This window comes from Leucoraja erinacea, chromosome 3, assembly GCF_028641065.1.
Source record: "Leucoraja erinacea ecotype New England chromosome 3, Leri_hhj_1, whole genome shotgun sequence".
Lineage (NCBI taxonomy): Eukaryota > Metazoa > Chordata > Chondrichthyes > Rajiformes > Rajidae > Leucoraja > Leucoraja erinaceus.
In genome coordinates this window covers 5,616,663-5,641,168 of record NC_073379.1, presented here as the reverse complement: position 1 = coordinate 5,641,168, position 24,506 = coordinate 5,616,663, and the positions used below count along the sequence as shown (strand labels likewise).

The 24,506-nt window shown below is 48.2% G+C and overlaps 1 protein-coding gene across 3 annotated transcripts in view; it reads left to right on the top strand.

Annotated features, from left to right (window-relative positions):
- Positions 1-24,506, top strand: part of cdk7 (cyclin-dependent kinase 7) — a 105,106-nt gene that overhangs the window by 65,780 nt on the left and 14,820 nt on the right. The window contains exons 2-5 of one of the 3 annotated variants that reach the window (XM_055631785.1): positions 1,638-1,718; positions 11,748-11,807; positions 14,644-14,677; positions 21,340-21,407. In XM_055631785.1, coding sequence (XP_055487760.1) covers positions 1,650-1,718; positions 11,748-11,807; positions 14,644-14,677; positions 21,340-21,407 — 231 coding nt within the window. In that variant the 5' untranslated portion in view covers positions 1,638-1,649. Of the gene's footprint in view, positions 1-1,584; positions 1,719-11,747; positions 11,808-14,643; positions 14,678-21,339; positions 21,408-24,506 lie in introns of those variants that run through there. The other 2 variants (XM_055631778.1, XM_055631773.1) reach the window with 2 other exon arrangements.

Here is a 24,506-nt window from a genome sequence, read left to right as displayed (position 1 = left end):
CTGCCTTCTCTCCATACCCCCTGATCCCTTTAGCCACAAGGACCACATCTAACTCCCTCTTAAATATAGCCAATGAACTGGCCTCAACTACCCTCTGTGGCAGAGAATTCCAGAGATTCACCACTCTCTGTGTGAAAAATGTTTTCCTTATCTCGGTCCTAAAGGATTTCCCCCTTATCCTTAAACTGTGACCCCTTGTTCTGGACTTCCCCAACATCGGGAACAATCTTCCTGCATCTAGCCTGTCCAACCCCTTAAGGATTTTGTAAGTTTCTATAAGATCCCCCCTCAATCTTCTAAATTCTAGCGAGTACAAACCGAGTCTATCCAGTCTTTCTTCATATGAAAGTCCTGATATCCCAGGAATCAGTCTGGTGAACCTTCTCTGTACTCCCCTCTATGGCAAGAATGTCCTTCCTCAGATTTGGAGACCAAAACTGTACGCAATACTCCAGGCGTAGTCTCACCAAGACCCTGTACAACTGCAGTAGAACCTCCCTGCTCCTATACTCAAATCCTATGCAACTGATTAGATTGTGTAGGAAAGAACATACATACACACACACACACATATATATATATATATATATATGAATGTGATGTATCATATAACACACATATATATATATATATATATATGAATGTGATATATCATATAACACATATATATATATATTTCTCCAGATTATTATATATAATGATAATTGGATAGGTATATGGACGGGAAAGGAATGGAGGGTTATGGTCTGAGTGCAGGTAGATGGGACAAGGACGGCATGGACTAGAAGGGCCGAGATGGCCTGTTTCCGTGCCGTAATTGTTATATGGTTATAAACGTTATATCGGACTCAAGGCCCAGACAAGGGACAACATCACATAAAAATACATTGTAAACCCCCCCCCCCGCAACTTTACCCTTTGGTGTCCCAACTGTGCTGATCCGGGCCAGACCCCACACGCTGTGGAAGGAACATAGGCATCTTTTTGCTTTTTATCGTGAGGCAGAAAGAAAATGAGGAGAAGATTTTTTACCAAAGATGTTTCCGTGACCGGCCTCCGTCTCCGTCTCCGCACTGGTACCTTTGCTGTTGTCTAGGCGACCAGCCTAGTGATGAGGAGAAGGGGGCGGATGTGGCTAGGGCGAGGGGGGCGGAAGTAGACGCGACGAAGGGGGCGGAAGTTGACGTGTGTGAGCGAGCAGGGGGGGGCGGAAGTTGACGCGACGAGGGGGGGGGCGGAAGTTGACGTGGTGAGCGAGCGGGGGGGCGGAAGTTGACGTGGTGAGGGAGCAGGGGGGCGGAAGTTGACGTGGTGAGAGAGCAGGGGGGGCGGGAAGTTGACGTGGTGAGAGAGCAGGGGGGGCGGAAGTTGACGTGGTGAGAGAGCAGGGGGGGGCGGAAGTTGACGCGGTGAGAGAGCAGGGGGGGCGGAAGTTGACGTGGTGAGGGAGCAGGGGGGCGGAAGTTGACGCGACGAAGGGGGCGGAAGTGGACGTGGTGAGAGAGCAGGGGGGGCGGAAGTTGACGTGGTGAGAGAGCAGGGGGGGCGGAAGTTGACGCGACGAGGGGGGCGGAAGTTGACGTGGTGAGCGAGCAGGGGGGGGGCGGAAGTGGCAGTGGTGCGGGGCAGGAGACGCCGTTCCCCGGGCGATGATGGCGGTGGATGTCAGGGCCCGGGCCCGGCGCTACGAGAAGCTGGATTTCCTGGGAGAGGGGCAGGTGAGGCTCTCCTCCGCTCATGTCTCCGTTTAAACCTCTCTCAGCAGCCCCCAGTCCAAACGCTGGTGGAGAAGGCCGGGGAATTACCCGGTTTAAAGCTGGGGCTTTATTCAGTTCCCATGAGAACAATGATGTGGGGTTTAAATCGAAGGCAGACACAAAATGCTGGAGTAACGCTTCTGCTTTGACTAGTACCTGCAATTCAATTAAATCATTGGTAACTCTACACATAGTTCAATATATCACCGTCCATATCTCTAGTCACCCTCTCCCCTGACTCTCGTCACCAATTCCTTCTCTCCAGATGTCCTCGTTCTTCAGGGAACGGGGATTCCCCTCCGCCACCATAGATGAGGCTCGCACCAGGGTCTCATCCATACCCCGTAACACTGCTCTCTCTCCCCCATCCCCGCACTCGCAACAAGGGCAGAGTCCCCCTAGTCCTCACCTTTCACCCCACCAGCCGTCAAATACAACACATAATCCTCCGCCATTTCCGCCACCTCCAACGTGACCCCACCACTCGCCACATCTTCCCATCTCCCCCCATATCTGCCTTCCGCAAAGACCACTCCCTCCGCAACTCCCTTATCAATTCTTCCCTTCCCTCCCGCACCACCCCCTCCCCGGGCACTTTCCGTTGCAACCGCAAGAAATGCAACACCTGTCCCATCACCTCCCCCCTCGACTCCATTCAAGGACCCAAGCAGTCGTTCCAGGTGCGACATAGGTTCACCTGCATCTCCTCCAACCTCATCTACTGCATCCGCTGCTCTAGATGTCAGCTGATTTACATCGGGGAGACTAAGCGTAGGTTGGGCGATCGTTTCGCCGAACACCTCTGCTCGGTCCGCAATAACCAACCTGACCTCCCGGTGGCTCAGCACTTCAACTCCCCCTCCCATTCCCAATCCGACCTCTCTGTCCTGGGTCTCCTCCATTGCCAGAGCGAGCAACAGCGGAAATTGGAGGAACAGCACCTCATATTCTGCCTGTGGACCTTGCGTCCGGATGGCATTAACATTGAATTCTCCCAGTTTTGCTAGCCCTTGCTGTCTCCTCCCCTTCCTTAACCCTCGAGCTGTCTCCTCCCATCCGCCCACCCTCGGGCTCCTCCTCCTCCTCCCCTTTTCCTTCGTTCTCCCACCCACCCCCCATCAGTCTGAAGAAGGGTTTCAGCCCGAAACGTCGCCTATTTCCTTCGCTCCATAGATGCTGCTGCACCCGCTGAGTTTCTCCTGCAATTTTGGGTACCTTCTCTCCAGATGCTGCCTGTCCGGCTGAGTTACTCCAGCATCGTGTGTCTGTCCCAAGAGATCAATGTGGGTCTGAAGAAGGGTCTCGACCCGAAACGTCACCTATTTCCTTCGCTCCATAGATGCTGCCTCACCCGCTAAGTTTATCCAGCACTTTTGTCTACTCGGGTTTAGTTCATTTCTGCTTTGACGAGTATCTGCAATTCAATTCAATCCCTGGATTAAAAACTGTACAAATAGTTGCGCAGGCATTTGGTAGACAGGAGGAACTGTAGATACTGAAATCATGAACAAAATACAAAGTGCTGGAGGGGAGGTGGATGCACTGTCTTTTACCCAGGGCCAAAGGGAGATTGCGGGCAGACGAAGACTATTCCTTGGAGAGCAGGAGGGTGAGTGGTGATCTTAAGGAGGTTTACAAGACCATGAGGGGACCATGTAGGGTAGATCCGCACATCATTGTACGCAGGAGTACGGGGAATCAAGAAGCAGTGGACTTTTTCATTCAAGAACATGGTGGGTATATGGGGTAAGCTGCAGAGAGAGGGGGTAGTTGTAGCAACTGAAGTGATCACTTTATCTATGCATCTATGAAGTTGTACACCTCAATGAGGTCACTCCTCTGCTTCCAATGCACTAAGGAAAAATATCCTAGCCTATCCTAAGTAGTCAAAAAACGCTGGAGAAACTCAGCGGGTGAGGCAGCATTTATGGAGAAAAGGAGTTGCGACATTTTGGGTCGAGACCCTTCTTCAGCCTATCCTACCTCTCCCTGCAAGCCCAGGTAACATCCTGGTAAAGATAGGCACAAAATGCTGGAGTAACTCCAGAGTTGCTGTCTGACCCGCTGAGTTACTCCATCTTTTTGTGTCTACCTTTGGTGAAAACCAGCATCTGCAGTTCCTTTCTACACATGTGGTCTCACCAATGTCATGTTTGGTTGTATCATGTTGTGATGGATACCCTTTCCAGTGAAGGAAAGTGTCATTGCGATCGCAATCATACTTCAAAAAACAGCACTGTTTCGCTGCTGGCCATCAAGTATGACTTTCTTCCATTCTCCAGCACTTGGCTCATAGCTATCAAAGCCACCGACGTTTGATGTATTCTTCTAAATACTTACATTTCATGAGTTTCTGTCTCCAACTCAAACACCCACCAATCACTTGTCCCCCACATTCCAAACACAGTGAACAATAAAAAAAAAACCTTTAAATCCCCTCTAAATCTCCTATCTGTTACCTTGAACCCGAATGCCTCTTGAACACAAGAAAATAGGAGCTTGAACAGGTCACTGGTCCTTCAAGGGTACTATCCAATTCACCTCTACCGCATTGAGCATATTGGACTTTGTCTATGGAACTGATGCTCTATAATGCTGAGAACTATATTCTGCACTCTGTAACTTCCTCTTTGCTCTATCTATTGCATTTGAGTTTGACTTGCTGGTATATCTGATCTGTTTTGATAGCATGCAAAACAAAACTTTTCACTGTACCTTGGTACACGTGTCAGTTATAAACATAACCCTAAAGCTGCCCAGCCATTTACTATGATGATGGCGGATCAATGCTGGCCTCGACCACTTTCTTCATCAGTTCCCCTTCACCCGCAATCCCGTGATCTATCAATTAATCATCGCCATCTTAAATATATCCGATGATCTTGTCTCTGCCGCCCTCGGGGGACAGAGCGTTCCAGAGATTCACTATTCTCTGAGATGAAATTCCTCCACACCTCCACCAGTGGTAAATGACTGGCCCCTGATTTGGAGTATAATTTCAATGGTTTCTTTAATGGCCACGTATAACGGGTACATTTTTGCATACAGCACAGCAAGATTATCCCTGTACATGAGCACAATCCCTCCCCCGGTCAGTACAGAATGCACAGAGCAGCCCACTGAGTCCATTTGCAAGAGACGCCATTTTGGTGCTATTTTACAGTCCCAGCTGCAGCTGCCCACAAAGGCCCGTTGCAGCCGTTGCCTCCATTTACAGTTGTTATACAAATCAATGTCACCTCTCCACGCCTGGCCCTCTTCAGCCCTCGTTCCCCGGGGTGGGTGGGGGGGCGCTGCGCGGCGTCTCCGCTCCCTCCTCCAATTCCCCATCCACAGGGTGAGCAGCTATATTCTCTTGTCCTTGACTCTCCAGCTGGTGAAAACATCTCAACTTCTACCCCAGTTGAGCCCCTTTTCGGTCCTTATTTATGTGAATAAGGTCATCCCTCATTATTTAGAACTCCCGAGAAGTACAGACCTAAAAGCCTAGATAGGACATCCCAGGATTTAGCCTGGTAAATCTCCTTTAGTCTGCCTCCAATGTTGCTATATCATCACCATCATCATCGTTGACAACATCAATGGGCACGGTGCCTTACAATGCTATGTACGACAGTGATCGCAACTTCTACTGAAGTGTGGATGGCCGTTGGCTCACTAGGTAGGGGCTCATCCGCCCTTTGACAGGTCTTGTTTTTGGTCCTACCAGGGGTCCACAGCCCCCTCCTCACCTGGCAAACCAGGTGGGGGAGACGGTTTAGTCACCGACTATCCGACCATGGAGCAGTAGGCACGGGATTACATGGTACCCATGGAGGGGGGAACTCTCCCCGACATGACTATATCCTTTGTGTTTAAGAAGGAACTGCAGATGCTGGAAAATCGAAGGTACACCAAAATGCTGGAGAAACTCAGTGGGTGCAGCAGCATCTATGGAGCGAAGGAAATAGGCGACGTTTCGGGCTGAAACCCTTCTTCAGACTTCCGCCTATTTCCTTCGCTCCTTAGGTGTGACTATATCCTTTATTGGATAAGGGGATGGAAGCACGTGGGTCTAGTGTAGATGCGGTGTGTTGGTCGAAATAGACAAGTTGGGCAGAAGGGCCTGTGTCCGTGCTGTGTGACTCTGTGCAATGAGCCAAACATGGGACGGTGACAGCTTGTGGTGGTGTGTGGAAGGAAGGCAGGCACCAGCAGAGCAGGCTATTGGGAGTGGCTGTGTGTTGAGGCGCACGTGTTTTGTTGAGGGTGAGTGCTGAGTTTCGGCAAGGAGGTTGGAAGGAGGCTTCCGTCAAGTTCTTTCCTGTAACTCTTCCTTGGTTGCTGTGCAGGTAGTTAGGGAAGGAAGGAACTGCAGATGCTGGTTTAAACCAAAGATAGACACACAATGCTGGAGTAACTCAGTGGGACAGGCAGCACCACCGGAGAGAAGGAATGGGTGACCTTTCAGGTCAAGACCCTTGTTCAGTCTGGAGAAGTATCTCGACCCTAGTATACTGAAATACATCGAAGTATATCTGCAGTTGTATAGGGTCTTGGTGAGACCACACCTGGAGTATTGCGTGCAGTTTTGGTCTCCAAATCTGAGGAAGGACATTATTGCCATAGAGGGAGTGCAGAGAAGGTTCACCAGACTGATTCCTGGGATGTCAGGACTGTCTTATGAAGAAATACTGGATAGACTTGGTTTATACTCTCTAGAATTTAGGAGATTGAGAGGGGATCTTATAGAAACTTACAAAATTCTTAAGGGGTTGGACAGGCTAGATGCAGGAAGATTGTTCCCGATGTTGGGGAAGTCCAGGACAAGGGGTCACAGCTTAAGGATAAGGGGGAAATCCTTTAAAACCGAGATGAGGAGAACTTTTTTCACACAGAGAGTGGTGAATCTCTGGAACTCTCTGCCACAGAGGGTAGTTGAGGCCAGTTCATTGGCTATATTTAAGAGGGAGTTAGATGTGGCCCTTGTGGCCAAGGGGATCAGAGGGTATGGAGAGAAGGCAGGTACGGGATACTGAGTTGGATGATCAGCCATGATCATATTAAATGGCGGTGCAGGCTCGAAGGGCCGAATGGCCTACTCCTGCACCTAATTTCTATGTTTCTATGTTTCTATGACCCGAAACGTCATCCATTCCTTATCTCCAGAGATGCTGCCTGACCCACTGAGTTACTCCAGCATTTTGTGGCTATCTTCCGGAAGTTAGGGTACTTGTACACTACTGCTGAATATGGGAAGTCAGGGAACTCTCCTATATCCATGAGGATAACACCCTTGGTCTGCCCATCTTACCCGACTCATCAATACCATTGTGCTGCCAGACTACATACCTCATCAACAACGTCCAGTGGAAATAATGATTGAGTTTAGTTTATTATCAGGTACAGTGAAAAGCTTTTGATGCGTGCTGACCAGTCAGCGGAAAGACAATACACGATGATAATCGAGCCATTTACAGTGTACAGATACATGATGAAGGGAATTACATGAATGAGGTTTAGTGCAAGTTAAAGCTAGTAAAGTCCAATCAAAGATAGTCCGTGCATCTCCAATGAGGTAGATAGTTCAGCACTGCTCTTCGGTTGTGGTAGGATGGTTCAGTTGCCTGATAACAGCTGGGAAGAAACTGTCACTGAATCTGGAGGTGTGCGTTTTCACACTTCTATACCTTTTGCCCGATGGGAGAGGGGAGAAGAGGGAACGTGACTCGTCCTTGATTATGCTGTTGGCCTTGCCGAGGCAGCGTGAAGTGTAAATTGAGTAATTTATGAGGTTCGTTTGTGTATTACGGAGATTCGGCATGTCGAAGAGGATTCTCCTAAACATCTAGAGGTGCACGGTAGAGAGCATTCTGATTGGTTGCATCGTGGCCTGGTTCGGCAACTTGAAAGTCCAGGAGTGAAAAAGACTACAAAAGGTTGTGACCACTGCCCAGTCCATCACCGACTTTGACCTCCTCACCGTCGAAGGGATCTATCGTGGTCGCTGCCTCAAAAAGGCTGCCAAAATCATCAAGGACCCACAACATCCTGTCCACACACTTATCTCACCACTGCCATCAGGAAAAATGTACAGGAGCCTGAAGACTAACGTCCAGGTTCAGGAACAGCTACTTCCCCACAGCCATCAGGCTATTAAACACAACAACGAATAAGCTCTGAGCCGTGAACTGCAAAAGACTATTATTATTTGTTATTTGCACTATATTTGTAATTTATTGAACTTTTGCTTTTTTCCCCCGTTATATACAATGTTTACGTATTCATATATTCTGTTGTGCTGCAGCAAGTAAGAATTTCATTATCCCGTCTGGGACACATGACAATAAAACGCTTTTGACTCTTGATAGAATCTGTAGTGAGATATTGTCATTTTTCTTGATTAGTCTTGATTAGTACGGGTGTCAGAGGTTATGGTGAGAAGGCAGGAAAATGGGGTTAGGGTAGAGAGATAGGTCAGCCATGATTGAATGGCAGAGTAGACTTGATGGGCCAAATGACCTTATCCTACTATCATTTATGATCATGAATATTAATTTTATGGCATAAAAGCAAACTATTATCCACCATTGTGCAACCTCAGCAATTTACTTGACTGCTAATTGACCCGAAACATCGCCAATTCCTTCTCTCCATGTATGCTGCCTCACCCACTGAGTTACTCCAGCATTTTGTGTCTACTTCATGAGAGGTATCGATCAAGTTCAAGTTTATTGTCATGCGTCCCTGTATAGGACAATGAAATTCTTGCTTTGCTTCAGCACACAGAACATAATAGACATTGACTACAAAACACATGAATAAATAAACTGATAAAGTGCAAATAACAAATAATGGGTTGTTAATGTTCAGAGTTTTGTCCGAGCCAGGTTTAATAGCCTGATGGCTGTGGGGAAGTAGCTATTCCTGAACCTGGTTGTTGCAGTCATCAGTCTCCTGTACCTTCTACCTGAAGGTAGCAGGGAGATGAGTGTGTGGCCAGGATGGTGTGGGTCTTTGATGATACTGCCAGCCTTTTTGAGGCAGCGACTTCGATAAATCCCCTCGGTGGAAGGAAGGTCAGAGCCGATGATGGACTGGGCAGTGTTTACTACTTTTTGTAGTCTCTTCCTCTCCAGGGCACTCAAGTTGCCGAACCAAGCAACAATGCAAACAGTCAGCATGCTCTCTACTGTGCATCTGTAGAAGTTAGAGAGAGTCTTCCTTGACAAACCGACTCTCCGTAATCTTCTCAGGAAGTAGAGGCGCTGATGTGCTTTCTTGATAATTGCATCAGTGTTCTCGAACCAGGAAAGATCTTCAGAGATGTGCACGCCCAGGAATTTGAAGCTCTTGACCCTTTCAACCATTAACGGGACTGTGGGTCCCCATCCTACTCCTTCCAAAGTCCACAATCAGTTCCTTGGTTTTGCTGATGTTGAGGGCCAGGTCAGGTAAATGTACAGTTTCTTGCCCAGAGTAAGGGAATTGAGAACCAGAGGACATAATGTACCTGTCCTCTGGTTCAAGGTGAGGACAGGGGGGGGGGATTTAATAGGAACCTGAGGAACAACATTTTTACACAAAGGGTGGTGGGCTTTACCATATACAATGGAACGAGCTGCCAGTTGAGGTAGGTACTATTGCAACATTTACAAAACATTTAGACAGGCACATGATGTTTCGAGGTACATGGGCCAAATGCAGGATCGTGGGACTACTGTAGATGAGGCATACTGGTCGCCCTGGGCAAGTTGGGCTGAAGGGCCTGTTTCCACGCTGTTTCATCCTATAAAAATCTCCCCATCTTCTCCCACCTTTTCATCTGTTGAACGCTAAACTGTATTTCATTCACTTCACAGCTTTTGGTGTTTAACCCGTTCAGATCTGGAAATCTAGATTATCGGTAGAATTTAATTTATTTGAAAAATATTGCGATATTTCCACTTTGGTTCGGATCTCATTGCTGTAACACATTTTCAAGAGTGTTTTATTGTCATGTGTCCCGGATGGGACAATGAAATTCTTGGTACACAAAAATGGTGGAGAAACTCAGCGGGTGCAGCAGCATCTACCGAGCGAAGGAAATAGGCAACGTTTCGGGCCGAAACTCTTCTTCAGACTGATGGGGGGTGGCGGGGAGAAGAAAGGAAAAAGGAGGAGGAGGAGCCCGAGGGCTGGGGGATGGTGCAGCACAACAGAATATGTGAATATGTAAACATAGTGCATAATGGGGGAAGAGACAAAAAAAGTTCAATAAATAACAAATATTGTACTTCCGGTGGCGCTGGTGCCAGCAGCCTCCACCTACAGCCCGGTATCTTTTTGTTTTTTTGTTTATTTAGTTATGTAAAAGTGTATTTTTTTGTGTTTTTTTTGGTGTTTTTAATGTGGGGGAAGAGGGCACGGTGCGGGGGATACCGTCCTTCAGCCGCTTCCTGGTGAGGACGCGACTATTATTCGAGTCGCGTCCTCGCCCCCCCCCCCCCCCCCCCCACCAGCGGCCTACCTACCTGGATTGGCGCGGCCTTTCCTGCCGGGATCGACCGGAGCTCCAGCAGCGGCGGGACAGCGCTGAAACATCGCGGGGCTGGCGATGCCTTACCGGGGGTCGCCGTCTGGAGCCCGGAGTGCTGGACCTGCTGCACCAACATCATGGAGCTGCGGTTTGCAGAGCTCCCAACGCGGGCGGCGCTGACTAACAACGCGGGGTCCTGTGACTCTGCCCGGCTCGGCCTGCGGACTCAGGAGCTGCAGACTCCGGCAGCGGGAGGCGGCTGATCAGAAGGTCCGGGCCGCTGAGGAGGAGGATGCTCACTGTCGGGGTTCAGCGTCGGCGTTCCACCAGCCCGGCGTGAGGGCCTGAACATCGGGCCACCCGGGGCGGCGACTGCGGGTGCTCGGAAGGCCCCAACCACGGATGAACACGGAGGGGAGGCTGGCTGGACTATGGTGCCTTCCTCACCTTGGTGCCATATATGTTATGTTGTGTCGTGGACTTTCTGTGTTTGTGCTTTTTTTTTAATTTTAATTTTTCAATTTCAAATTTATTTTTAATATGTTTTATTAATTATTTATTATTTATTTTTATTATTTCTTTGTGATTTTTTTTAATGATACTGCCTGTAAGGGAAATTCATTTCGTTGTCTCAAATTGAGACAATGACAATAAATTTGAATTACAATTACAAATATAGTGCAATAATAATATAGTCTATTGCAGTTCAGAGCTCAGAGCTTATTCGTTGTAGTGTATCATGCAGTTATCTCAGACAATTCTGTTGTGCTTGCCTTTGTTTGTCCCTTGTACATTGTGTGTATTTTTAACTTCAGTTATGGAATACTAGGGGTTTTTGGTTGGTAAAGTGGCAAGGACTGTCGATTTGCTGTTAAAACAAAATCACCTTGTTTTCATCATAGCAAGGATTTGAGTACACGGTTTCAAAGCTCCTTTGTATTCATGGGGATTTTTAACGATTCTTTTCTCGTCAAAAAAAGCTGACTGATGTTTATGGAGGTAATTTGTGCCATAGCCAATTAACGGCCAAAACGGCGCGTCTTTGGAGTGTGGAGGTAATTTAGGGGCGGCACGGTGACGCAGCGGTAGAGGTGCTGCCTTACAGCACCGGAGACACGGGTTCGATCCTGACCGTAGGTGCTGTATGTACGCAGTTTGTACGTTCTCCCATGACCATGTGGGTTTTTCCCGCATGTTCCTGATTCCCCCCACACTCCAAAGACATACAGTTTTGGCAGTTAATTGGCTACGGCACAGATTATAAATTGTCCCCAGTATGTAGGATAATGCCAGTGTACGGGGATTGCTGTTAGTCAGAGTCGGTGGGCCGAAGGGCCTGTTCCCGCCCTGTATCTCTGAACTAAATTGAGATTAGAGAGGTGATAAAATGCACAGTTTGTAGTTCAGAAGTCTTATATAAATGTTTCGTTTCAGAAGAACTGAATTTTTCCCCTTTCCACCTAATTAATACTTTTTTTGTATCCTAATTATAGTTTGCCACTGTATATAAGGCAAAAGACAAGAACACGGACAACATTGTTGCAATTAAGAAGGTAAGCATGATATTGTTTTTAAAGATAATCAGGTAACAAGCGGGAATTATTCTTTCGAATGAGTGGGAAACTGACAATTAAGAGACATGTCAACAATGTACATGTGCAGGGGGTGTATAAGGAATGGCCATGGTGGCAGGCAAGCTTGACGTTACACCCAGCTTTCTGAAAGCTTCAAGATAAGGACATTAGCAAAGAGTGAATTTCGCAGTTCATCCAAGGTTTCTGGATAGACTCCCATTGTCTTTCTATATCTCTCGTTTCCCTTTCCCCTGATTCGGCGTGAAGAAGGGTCTCGACACAAAACGTCACCTATTTCGTTTCTCCAGAAATGCTACCTGACGCGCTGAGTTTCTCCAGCGAGAGAGAGGGGAAAGAAGCGTCCTTTCACAAGTCACGCTGCAGCATGTAAAATATTCCACTCCCTCCGAAACTGGAGCGGGAAATTGGTTGGGGGGGAGGGGGGGTGGGGTGGATCTCATTCTTTAGCTGTCCTTTTGTGTCCTCTCAGCAAAGCTTTCTCCTTCACAAGCTTAAAAAAAAACCCCGAATCAGCTTGCAATCAGCCTCTCTGTTGGAAAGGCCTGTGAGTTAGGAATGGTGGTTTGGGTACTTCTCCCTCCGCCTCCTCAATCAACTCCTGATCCTTACCTTGTGCCCGGGGATGATGTCATTCCCATTCTCCATCCCAGGCAGAGGGACTGGTATCTCGAGGATGCAGATTTGAGTTAATTGGCAGAGGAGGGGATGTGGGATTTCTTTTATGCAAACAGTTTAATATGCTCTACTTTAATAATGCATATGCCTGAAGCAGGTTCGTTGGAAGCAGGTTCGCTCATGACTTTCAAAATTAAATTGGAGAAATATTTGAAGGTGGGGAGAATTGCAAGGGTCACAGGATTTAAAAAAAAAGCTTTAGACTATAGATAGACACAAAAACCTACAGTAACTCAACGAGTCAGACAGCATTTCGGGATAAAAGGAATTGATTGACGTTACGGGGCGAGTCCCTTCTTCAGAGTTGAAACGTCACCTATTCCTTCTCTGCAGAGATGCTGCCTGACCCACTGAGTTGCTCCAGCATTTTGTGTCTACTGCCAAAATTCACTGTTCTTGGTATATTCGCTTCAATGATACCTTATTGTCTCATGCACGGGGTGGGAGATTGCAACCTTCACGTGGTCCGCCCTGTTTCAACGAATGCAATCAACCCGGCGTGCACAATGAAATAAGGATCAAATAGAATAAGTTGTCTAACAACTTTAGGCTGTGCACGCCGTACACAAGAAGAGGCACACGGTGAAATGCTTAGTTTTGCATACAAACCGGTAAAATCACACAGCCGGCCTCACCTAGGCATTTCACGAGTGTCGCCACGTTTTGCCGTTGACAACGTTACAAAAGTGCACCAAAAATTTCTGCCATCTCTGGCCCTCCTCGCCATCCGATGGGCCACCTTGCTGTCGGCCGATGCCCACGGGTCCCTCGTCACTCTCGTGGCGTGGGTCGTGTTGACGTCCGCGGTGGGCGAGCAGGTCGTCTTGATGTTAATCGAGAATTCAAACAGGAATTCCAGAGTCCCTTTGGGGCTACACTTCCAATTGTAGAAAAAGAATGGAGACAAGTGACAAATTCAGCAATGTGCCAAATGTAAAAAATATTCCTGGGGAGAAAAGGGGAGGCACGGTGGCACAGTTGCTGCCTTACAGCGCTTGCAGCGCCCCGGAGACCGGGGTTCGATCCTGATTACGGGTGCTGTCTGATCAGAGTTTGTACTTTCTACCTGTGACCTGCGTGGGTTTTTTTCCCCCGAGATATTCGGTTTCCTCCCACGCTCCAAAGACGGACAGGTTTGTAGGTTAATTAGCTTGTTAAATGTAAACAATTGTCCCTAGTGTGAGTAGGATAATGTCAATATACAGTAGGTGCAGGAGTAGGCCATTCGGCCCTTCGAGCCAGCACCGCCATTCAATGTGATCATGGCTGATCATCTCCAATCAGTACCCCGTTCCTGCCTTCTCCCCATATCCCCTGACTCCGCTATCTTTAAGAGCCCTCTCTAGTTCTCTCTTGAATGTATCCAGATAACCAGCCTCCACCGCCCTGTGAGGCAGAGAATTCGACAGACTCACAACTCTCTGTGTGAAAAAGTGTTTCCTCATCTCCGTTCTAAATGGCTTCACCCCTTATTCTTAAACTGTGGTCGGCTTGGACTCCGTGGGCCGAAGGGCCTGTTTCCTCGCTATATCTCTAAACTAAACTATTGAAGTCTCCATTAAGCAAAGTGCGACTGATAGATGCAGGCTTTATTTGGACAGAGCCTCATTCCAAGTGGTCAAGCTTACGAAGGGCCTGTTTGTGGTAGATTTTGTCATCTTGTCACAGATGTGTGATGATTGCCACCGCGTTGAAGCTAAAATTTGTTCGGCATGGACTTGTAGGGCCGAGATGGCCTGTTTCCGTGCTGTAATTGTTATATGTTATATGTTAAACTAGAACAACCCACCAACAACTGAAGGCACACAGAATATTTGTTTCCTTACAATTATCTATGCATATATCTCATGATGGATTTACAGACTTTCCATTTGAAGATTGGTTACTTCCTGAATGCTGCTTGGAGTTTATTCTGGAACTAATGGTTCTGATTGCTGTAACTTTTGAAAAACCACAAAAACCAAGACTTCAGGGAACACAATTTATACAGCAGGCTTCATTTGAAATAGAAACATACTAATTTGTTGGTAAAATTATGATTTGCAACCAAAACATTTACTCTACATATTGGACATGATGTAATACGGCATCATTTTCTAATCTTGTTTTTGCCTTTCAGATTAAAGTTGGTCACAGATCAGAAGCTAAAGATGGTGAGTGGCACATTAGGAGCTGAGGCTGTGATCTTTTTACATAGACATAGAAACATAGAAAATAGGTGCAGGCCCTTCGAGCCAGCACCGCAATTCATTGTGATCATGGCTGATCGTCCCCAATCAATAATCCGTGCCTGCTTTCTCCCCATATCCCTTGATTCCACATTGAATGACGAGCCAGGCTCGAGGAGCTAGGGGGCCTGGTCTTGTTCTTATTTTCTTGTGTTTTTGTATTCTAATTGATTCAGGCAGAGATAGATAGATTCTTGATTAGTATTGATGTTAGGGGTTATGGGGAGAAGGCAGGAGAATGGGGTTAAGAGGGAGAGATGATCAGCTATGATTGAATGGCCGAATAGCCTAATTCTGCTCCTATCACTTATGACCTACGGACATGAATCATTGCATTTGGTTTTGGAGAGATAGTTTAGTTTAGTTTAGATACAGCGCGGCCCACCGAATCCGTGTCGACTAACACTATCCAACACACACTAGGCACAATTTACAATTTTACCATGCTAATTAACCTACAAACCGGAGCTCCCCAGAAAAACCCATACAGGTCATGGGGAGAACGTACAAACAAGCACCCGTTGTCAAGATCGAACCCAGGTCTCTGGCGCTGTAAGGAAGATACTCTACCGCGTGCCGCCTTGAAATTTATTTTACGGAAATTTAAAAAAAACTCCAGACGTTGCATATCAGAAATAATAACAGAATGCTGAAACACTCAACTAACTGTTCACACAGCGTCGGTAAGAAGAGAAAGAGTTAATGTTTCAGGTTGAAGATCCTTTGTCAGAGCCCTTCCTTCATTCTCATCTACTTTGTAGATCTCTATACTTTTGAGTGCACCATTGATCTGAAAAGGTTAAATGCTTTGAAATATATAAAAGATACATGGTGGAATACTTGCCTGTAGGTTGTAGCTTATATCGCGTCTCAAGCAGTCTTTCTCTAGTGGAAAAGTAAGGGAGAGAGACAAGTCCAGGCTTGTCAGGTTGATGTATATTGAGACAATGACTGATGCCTTTGAAATGTCTTGTCCTGGAAGTACCAACTGATAAGATGCCTTTGAAATGTGTCTACTAATTGATAAGAGACAAGCTCAGACTCGTCCTGTAGTGATGTATATTGGCTGCATCTTGTGACCATGACTAACTTGCAAATCTTTGTTCATTGAAGTGGTGGCACGGGGAAGTCAAGTGTCTGTTGGATAAATGTGAGGTTATCCATTTTGGTGGCAAAAAAGGGAAAGCAGACTATTATCTAAATGGTGGCCGATTGGGCAAGGGAGGATCATCAAAGTACTGTTCGACCTGCTGCCCTCTGGAAGGGGGTGCATCAGATGCAGCGAGACCTGGGTGTCATGGTACACCAGTCATTGAAGGTAGGCATGCAGGTGCAGCAGGCAGTAAACGAAAGCGAATGGTATGTTAGCTTTCATTGCAAAAGGATTTGAGTATAGGAGCAGGGAGGTTCTACTGCAGTTGTACAGGGTCTTGGTGAGACCACACCTGGAGTATTGCGTGCAGTTTTGGTCTCCAAATCTGAGGAAGGACATTATTGCCATAGAGGGAGTGCAGAGAAGGTTCACCAGACTGATTCCTGGGATGTCAGGACTGTCTTATGAAGAAAGATTGGATAGACTTGGTTTATACTCTCTAGAATTTAGGAGATTGAGAGGGGATCTTATAGAAACTTACAAAATTCTTAAGGGGTTGGACAGTAGGTAGATGCAGGAAGATTGTTCCCGATGTTAGGGAAGTCCAGGACAAGGGGTCACAGCTTAAGGATAAGGGGGAAGTCCTTTAGAACCGAGATGAGAAGAACTTTTTTGACACAGAGAGTGGTGAATCTCTGGAACTCTCTGCCACAGAGGGTAGTTGAGGCCAGTTCATTGGCTATATTTAAGAGGGAGTTAGATGTTAAGGCCCTTGTGGCTAAGGGGATCAGGGGGTTGTCACATGGAGGAGAAGGCAGGTACGGGATACTGAGTTGGATGATCAGCCATGATCATATTGAATGGCGGTGCAGGCTCGAAGGGCCGAATGGCCTACTCCTGCACCTAATTTCTAGGTTTCTATGTTGCTCATTTGACTGGTGTATCCTCATCACTTCTGCCAGCTGATGATCAGTAAAGCTTGAGTTGGTTTATTTACCGTTTTTGTGAATTGTCTGTTTTTTAAGTAGTGAATCGTATCAGATCTATGGTGCCAACTGTTCTTCCAATTATACATAGAACAGCACAAGAACAGGCCCTTTGGCCCATAATGTCTGTGCCAAACATGATGCTAAGGCCATCTCATTTACCTATGCACAATCCATACCCCTCCATTCCCTGTATATCCATATGCCTATTGCCAATCTAAAAGCCCCTTCAAATCAGTAATGTACAGGTGCACAACCTTTTATCTGGTGTTCCAGAAACCGAAAAGCTCCGAAAACCGGCCATTTTTTCCAGATGTCGTCTGCGCACCAAAGCTCGCGTTTGGCGCCAAACCTGACCCAAAACGACCCACGGTCAACCCAGGTCTGTACTACTGTAGCGGCTGCCTCCTCCCTGGAGACAGGGAGACGCTTAAACATCTGTAAATCATTGCTTAAATGTTAGTCAGTTAGTTTGGGGGGCTTTTATGTGAGGGGGGGTGAAGGGGTAAACTTTAATTCTTAGTCCCCTACCTGGTCGTAGAGGCGGGGAGCGGTCAATGCCTTACCGGGTCGCCGTGCAGTAAGCTCCGCAGCGCTGTGGCCGGTGGGGCAGCGGGCGGCGCCGGTTGTAGCTCCGACCCCGGCAACTCAACCCCTGGCTGCGAGGCGCTCCAAATCCAGCGCGGCCCGCGGCCCGCGGCCGGACGCCCCAGCTCCGCGAATGTCGGGAGTCGGCGACGTCGCAGCGCTGGGATACCAGCGGGGAGCGGGCAATGCCTTACCGGGTCGCCGTGCGGCAAGCTCCGGAGCGCTGTGGCCGCCGACACACAACATCGCGGAGCGTCGCTGGATTTGGAGCCGCGCAGCCAGGGGTAGAGTTGCTGGGGTCGGAGCTCCAACCGGCGCCGCCCGCGGCTGGACGGAGCCCCCAGCTCCGCGGCTCCAAATCCAGCGACGCTCCGCGAATGTTGGAAGAAGGCGGCCACAGCGCTCCGGAGCTTGCCGCACGGCGACCCGGTAAGGCATTGCTCGCTCCCCGCTGGTATCCCAGTGCTGTGACCAAAGATCCTATAGCGGAGCTCCTCTAGGATCTTTGGCTGCGACGCCGCCGACTCCCGACATTCTCGGAGCTGGGACGTCCGGCCGCGGGCCGCGCTGGATTTGGAGCGCCTCGCAGCCAGGGGTAGAGTTGCCGGGGTCGGAGCTACAACCGGCGCCGCCCGCGGCCGGACGGAGCCCCCAGCTCCGCGAGGTTGGGAGTCGCCGACCAGGTAGGTAGGGGACTAAGAATTAAAGTTTCCCCCTTCACCCCTACACCACCGCCACCACCACCACCACATAAAATCCCTCCAAACTAACTGACTAACATTTATGCAATGATTCTCCCGGTCTCCGGGGAGGAGGCAGCTGCTCCAGACTTTTCAAGCCGCCCGCGCTACCTACCTAATCTACGCTAAAAATCTTCCATTCTGAAATCCGAAAATGTCCGAAATCCGACAAGTGTCTGGTCCCAAGGCTTTCGGATAAAAGGTTGTGCACCTGTACCTGCCTCAAACACATGGCAGCATCTTCCAGGCACTCGTCACCTCTGTGTAGTCTCGCCCCGAAACGTCGCCAATTCCTTTTCACCATAGATGCTGCCTCACCCGCTGAGTTTTTCCAGCATTTTTTGATTACCTTCGATTTTTCCAGCATCTACAGTTCTTTCTTAAACATTTTGTCCACTCACTCCACTGCAAAATCTCCTCGCGGGACAGGTGCACAACCTTTTTATCCAAAAGCCTTGGGACCAGACACTTTTCGTAATTTGGAATTTTTCGGCTTTCCGAATGGAAGATTTTTAGCGTAGATTTTAACGGCTGGCTCAGTGGTAGAGTGCTCGGCTCATATCCGCAAGGTCGCGAGTTTGCGCCTCGATCCCGGCAGTTACTCGATCATGAGTTTGAGTCTTCAATGTAGTTTTTTCTTGCAGAATAGGAGAGAATAGGGAGGGTTAGGCTGGGATCATTCTCTGCGAGATGATCTTAGTGCGGGAGACAAGTGTAGGAGAGGTGTACTGACTGTGTGGGCAGAACTTTGGAAGTGATTGCCCACCATTCTCAAAAGCCTCTGTGTCTCCCTGTCCTTGGGATAGCAGGGGGCGATCAAACAGCACAATACCCCCCTCCCCCTCCAACTCCAGAGGAACCCGCTCCCCGATGGGCCGCTACGGCGACAAGGGGCAGTTCGCCCACAGCCCGAGCTGCGCCCCCTCATCCGCCACCCCAAGAACAAGACGTACCTTGCACACCATCAGCTTCTGCCCCTACGGGGAGCGTGTTCCTCTGGAGTTGGAGCGGGGCTGGGCTTGAGTTGCTGATCTGGGATCTCCGTGCTTGCAGTGGGCCTGGGGGTCGGTGTCCCGATGAGGGGGCGCAACTCGGGCTGTGGGCGAACTGCTACTTGTCGCCGTAGCGGCCCATCGGGGAGCGGCTTCTGGTGGTCCTGACGTCTCTGGCCACCCCCCTGTACAGGAGCTGAGACTGGGAACTGTACCGCCCTTGCAGGTGAGCAGGAGAGTGGGGTTGTTTGCAGTTGCAGAGGGAGGGGGCAAGGGCGGTACAGTTCCCAGTCTCAGCTCCTGTCCAGGGGGGTGGCCGGAGACATCAGGACCAACAGGAACCCACTCCCCGACGGGCCGCTACGGCGACAAGTGGCAGTTTGCCCACAGCCCGAGCTGCGCCCCCTCATCTGCAACCCGGGTTCCTCTGGAGTTGGAATGGGGCTGGGCTAGAGTTGCTGCTGGCTGTGGGTCTCTGGGATCTCCGTGCTTGCAGTGGGCCTGGGGGTCAGTGTCCCGTTGGTCCTGACGTCTCCGGTGACTGGCACTGACCTGCTGGCATCGCTGACGTGAAGACAGTGCAAAGCCCCCGCGCCGGTGCAATGGGCGGGGAGCTGGAGAGGGGAGGGAAGGGGTCACACACATGGCCAGGAAGCAGAGGGGTGTAGGTGGGGTGAAACTGAAGGGAGCGACAATCTGCTGCTGCCTGCACGCTGAGTTAAAACATTCCCACGGGAGACTCACGATACACTGTGTATCGTGAGTCTACCATGGGAACGTTTTAACTCAGCGGGCAGGCAGCAGCAGATTGTCAATTATTAACCCTCCCGCGCAATATACCCTCACCTTCTCTTTTATGAATGGGGATTTAGTTCCCCTTTCTTCGAGGACCGACCGGAGGTTCCGCTGTCACCTCTGTGGGCCGCCCTCGGTGAACGTCTTCAAGGACCTTTCTTCAACGACAGAAAAAATGTCTCTCCAGACAGTTTAGCAACATTCCCTCTCACTGCCCCCCTCCAGACAGTTGGCCATTCCCTCCCCCCCCCCCCCCCCTCCCCCCCCCCCCGCTCTGTGATTCCTCCTTCTTTCCGACTCTACGACCACGTCCACGTCTTAACCCAGACCCGTGAGTCTGAAGAAGGGTCTCGACCCGAGACGTCGCCAATTCCTTCTCTCCATAGATGCTGCATCACCCGCTGATGAAGATCAGAATCACACTTTATTCGCCAAGTATGTTTTGCAACATACGAGGAATTTCTGGAGTCTGGAGACAAAGCTATTATCATTTCTTAAAATTTCAATGCTCCATTAAAAAAAAGTATGAGTTGAGTAATCAAAAGTGCACTGAGGTACATAGAGTGGAACAGCACAGGAACAGGCCCTTCGGCCCAAGATGTCCGTACTGAATTTGATGCCAAGTTAAACTGAGCTCCTCTGCCTACACGTGATTTATATCCATTTGTTCCCTGAATTATCCGTGTTTATTAAATTGCAAACAGCCACTACATTTATAACTGTTGTAAGTGTATTAATTTGCAGATGTTGTGTACTTTGGATATAGAATGAAATGATGTTGTAGTATTTGATACCTTTAAAATGGTTTGTTATTGTCACATGTGTGTAAAGTACTATTGACACCGAGTCATTAAACTTCATAATAAGTACTTTAATAAGAATACCCACAGAGACCATAGCAATAGGAACTGTAGGCTCAAAGTCTTAGGTAAAACTAAACAGTATGGTTGCTCGCATTCCACAAGATGACATAGTGGAAACCCGACATGGATTTTGGATCGGGTCAGCTACAGCAAAACCAGACATGGATCAAATCAGCAATAGTGATTGATCTACAACATGTAACTAGGTACAGTGAAATGCATTTTAGTATACAGTTCAGTATAAGTATCACTGCACTTAGATACCTCTTGCATAAGCATCACATATACAGTACAAGTGTATAGTGATAGGTAATAGCTGGAATTGATCTGATTATGGATCCAAAGCTCAGTTTCATCTTGGAAGTCTCTGGCACACTTTCCAGGTGGCAGAAATTTGTTGTAACTTGTTGTTCAGAAAACCAAATTTCAAAAGCTGAAAGAGATTTTCAACGGGTTAAATTTACCCCATAAGGATGATTGTACGTTGTTAGATCATATGCATTTATTCTCTAACAATTTTTTTTTTTTAGGTATTAATAGAACAGCCCTGAGAGAAATCAAATTATTACAGGAACTCAGCCATCCAAATATTATAGGAGTAAGTATGCCTCAAGGATTTCAATGCCATTGTATACATATGACTGACAAATATTTGGTCTCCATTAAACTGTCAGGTGTGTGGCATCGAAAGGTTTTATTAAAGTCAAAGGCTAGCTCTAACCATATTAATTTTGTGCATTTATACCTCCTAATACAGAAATATTTCCCAGAAGATAGACACAAAATGCTGGGGTAACTCAGTGGGCCTGGCAGCATCTCTGGAGAAAAGGAATAGGTGACGTTTCGGGTCGGAGCCATCTTCAGACTGAAGAAGGGTTCTATTCCTTTTCTCCAGAGGTGATGCCTGACCCACTGAGTTACCCCATCATTTTGTGTCCATCTTCAGTATAATAGACAATAGGTGCAGGAGTAGGCCATTCGGCCCTTCGATCCATTCAATGTGATCATGGCTGATCATCCCCAATCAGTAGCCCGTTCCTGCTTTTTCCCCATATCCCCTGACTCCGTTATCTTTAAGAGCCCTATCCCGCTCTCTCTTGAAAGCATCCAGAGAACCTGTACCATGTAATCCCGTGCTACCTGTTCCATGGTCGGATAGCCGGCGACTAAACCGTCTCTCCCACCTAGTTTGCCGGGTGAGGAGGGGGCTGTGGACCCCCAGCAGGACCAAAAACAAGACCAGTCAAAGGGTGGATGAGCTTCTAGCGAGCTTCTAGCGGGCCATCCACACTTCAGTAGAAGTTGCGATCACTGTCGTACACAGCATAGTAAGGAACGATTATAAAGCACACACACACCAAAATCCTATACTTCCAGCGGCGTAAGTCCGCCGGAACTGGAGGACAGAGACGTGTGGTGCGTCCGTCACCGTTCCCGTTGGAAACCAGCACCACTGCGTCGCTAATGTTTTCAACGATGATAAATGAATGACGAATTGAAAAATAAAGGAGTCTTTACAAATATTCCCAGAATTGTCCTGTTAAGTCAAAGCTTGAAGGATAATTTATTTAAAGGAAAAGAAAAGTTTGGTTGTTTGTTAGCTCTATAATCAAAGTTAAAGTCAATTTTATTCGTCACACGCACCCGAAGGTGCAGTGAAATGAATTTGCCAGCAGCGATACACTTAAAAAGAACACACAATACACAACAAGATTTAACACAAACATCCACCACAGCATTCTCCACTGGTGGAAGTTCAATCAGTCCTCCTCCTTTGTTCATCCGTGATCGGGGCCATGAACCCTCCGTAGTCGCCGCTATGCACGGCCCGATGTACAGGCCCTCTCGTCGGGATGATCCAAACTCCGACGTCGGGACGGTCAAACACACTCCGCGGCTTGGAGTGCCCGAATCGGCACTTTCATACCGGAGACCGCGGCTTCAGGATGTTATAGGCCGCAGGCAGGCCGGCGGTCGGAGCTCTTCTCTGGCGATCCCCGGCAAGGGATCCCAGGCTCCGGTTGGTGTCCACGCCGCGCCCGCGGCTAGAAGCTCCACAGACCACAGCCCCATGATGCCAAAGTCACCAGGCCAGCGACCGGAACACTCCTCTCTGGCGACCCCCGGCAAGGGTTCGCCCACTCCACGATGGAAAGTCCACGCTGCGTCCGCCGTTGAAGCTCTGGTCCCGACTCTCGGAAAGGCCGCTCCAATCCAAGCTGTTAGGACGCGAGGGAGGCGACATAGAAAAAGTTGCCTCTATGCGGTTCCCCGCTTCCCCCCCCACCATCCCCCACACAAGACACACCGAGACACTAAAACAAACAATTGGACACACTAAAAAAAAAAGTCGAAGTAACGAACATGCTGCTGGCAGGGCAGCCGACTCACAGCGCCCCCACCGACTGTCTAATCACATTGAAGAATTAGCAGTATTATGATGGAACAATCTTATGATGCACCCAGTGAAGAGTCTTTACTTGTCATATGTACCAAAAATGCCACAATGAAATTCTTACTTGCAGCAGCTTATCAAGTCTGTACACACAGTGCTCATAGGTAACATGGGGAAATAAAGTTACATTAATTAAATAAAAATAATATTAGTGCAAAACAAAATTCTGAATTCCTCAGTGCAACCGAGACAGTTTGTTGTTTAGTTGGTGTTTGTTGTGAATGATGCATAATTACAAAGCTTTACTGTATCGGTTCCTGTTAATGCATTGGTGCTGAATATAAAAGAGTCATATTTCCCAGTCAAGAACTAAGCATTGTCGGTTGCATTAAATCAATTTGTCACAGGAGCTGTAGGATTCTTTAGATGCTTTTTAAAGAAACATTCAATTGGTTAACAGGAAACTTAATATAGGAGCAATTGGGTATTTAACTGATTGGGGGGTGGTGTGTTACAGGTTTGGTTGTGAGATGATCAAAGGTAGAGCAGGATTGAGGGGCTGAGTAGCCTACTCCTGCTCCAGATTTAGAGTGATACAGTGTGGAAACAGGCCCTTCGGCCCAACTCGCCCACACCGCCCAACATGTCCCAGCTACACTAGTCCCACCTGCCTGCGCTTGGTCCATATCCCTCCAAACCCATCCTATCCGTGTATCTGTCTAACTGTTTCTTAAACATTGGGATAGTCCCAGCCTCAACTACCTCCTCTGGCAGCTTGTTCCGTACACCCACCCTTTGTGTGAAAAAGTTACCCCTTGGATTCCTATTAAATCTTTTCCCCTTCACCTTGAACCTATGTCCTCTGGTCCTTGGTGCATCTACCCGATCTATTCCTCTTATGATTTTGTACACCTCTATAAGATCACCCCTCATCCTCCTGCACTCCATGGAATAGAGACCCAGCCTACTCAACCTCTCCCTATAGCTCGCACCCTCTAGTCCTGGCAACATCCTTGTAAATCTTCTCTGAACCCTTTCAAGCTTGACAATATCTTTCCTATAACATGGTGCCCAGAACTGAACACAATATTCTAAACGCGGTCTCACCAACATCTTATACAACTGCAACATGACCTCCCAACTTCTATACTCAATACTCTGACTGATGAAGGCCAAAGTGCCAGAAGCCTTTTTGACCACCTTATCTACCTGCGACTCGACCTTCAAGGAACCATGCACCTGCACTCCTAGATCTCTCTGCTCTACAACACTCCCCAGAGGCCTACCATTTACTGTGTAGGT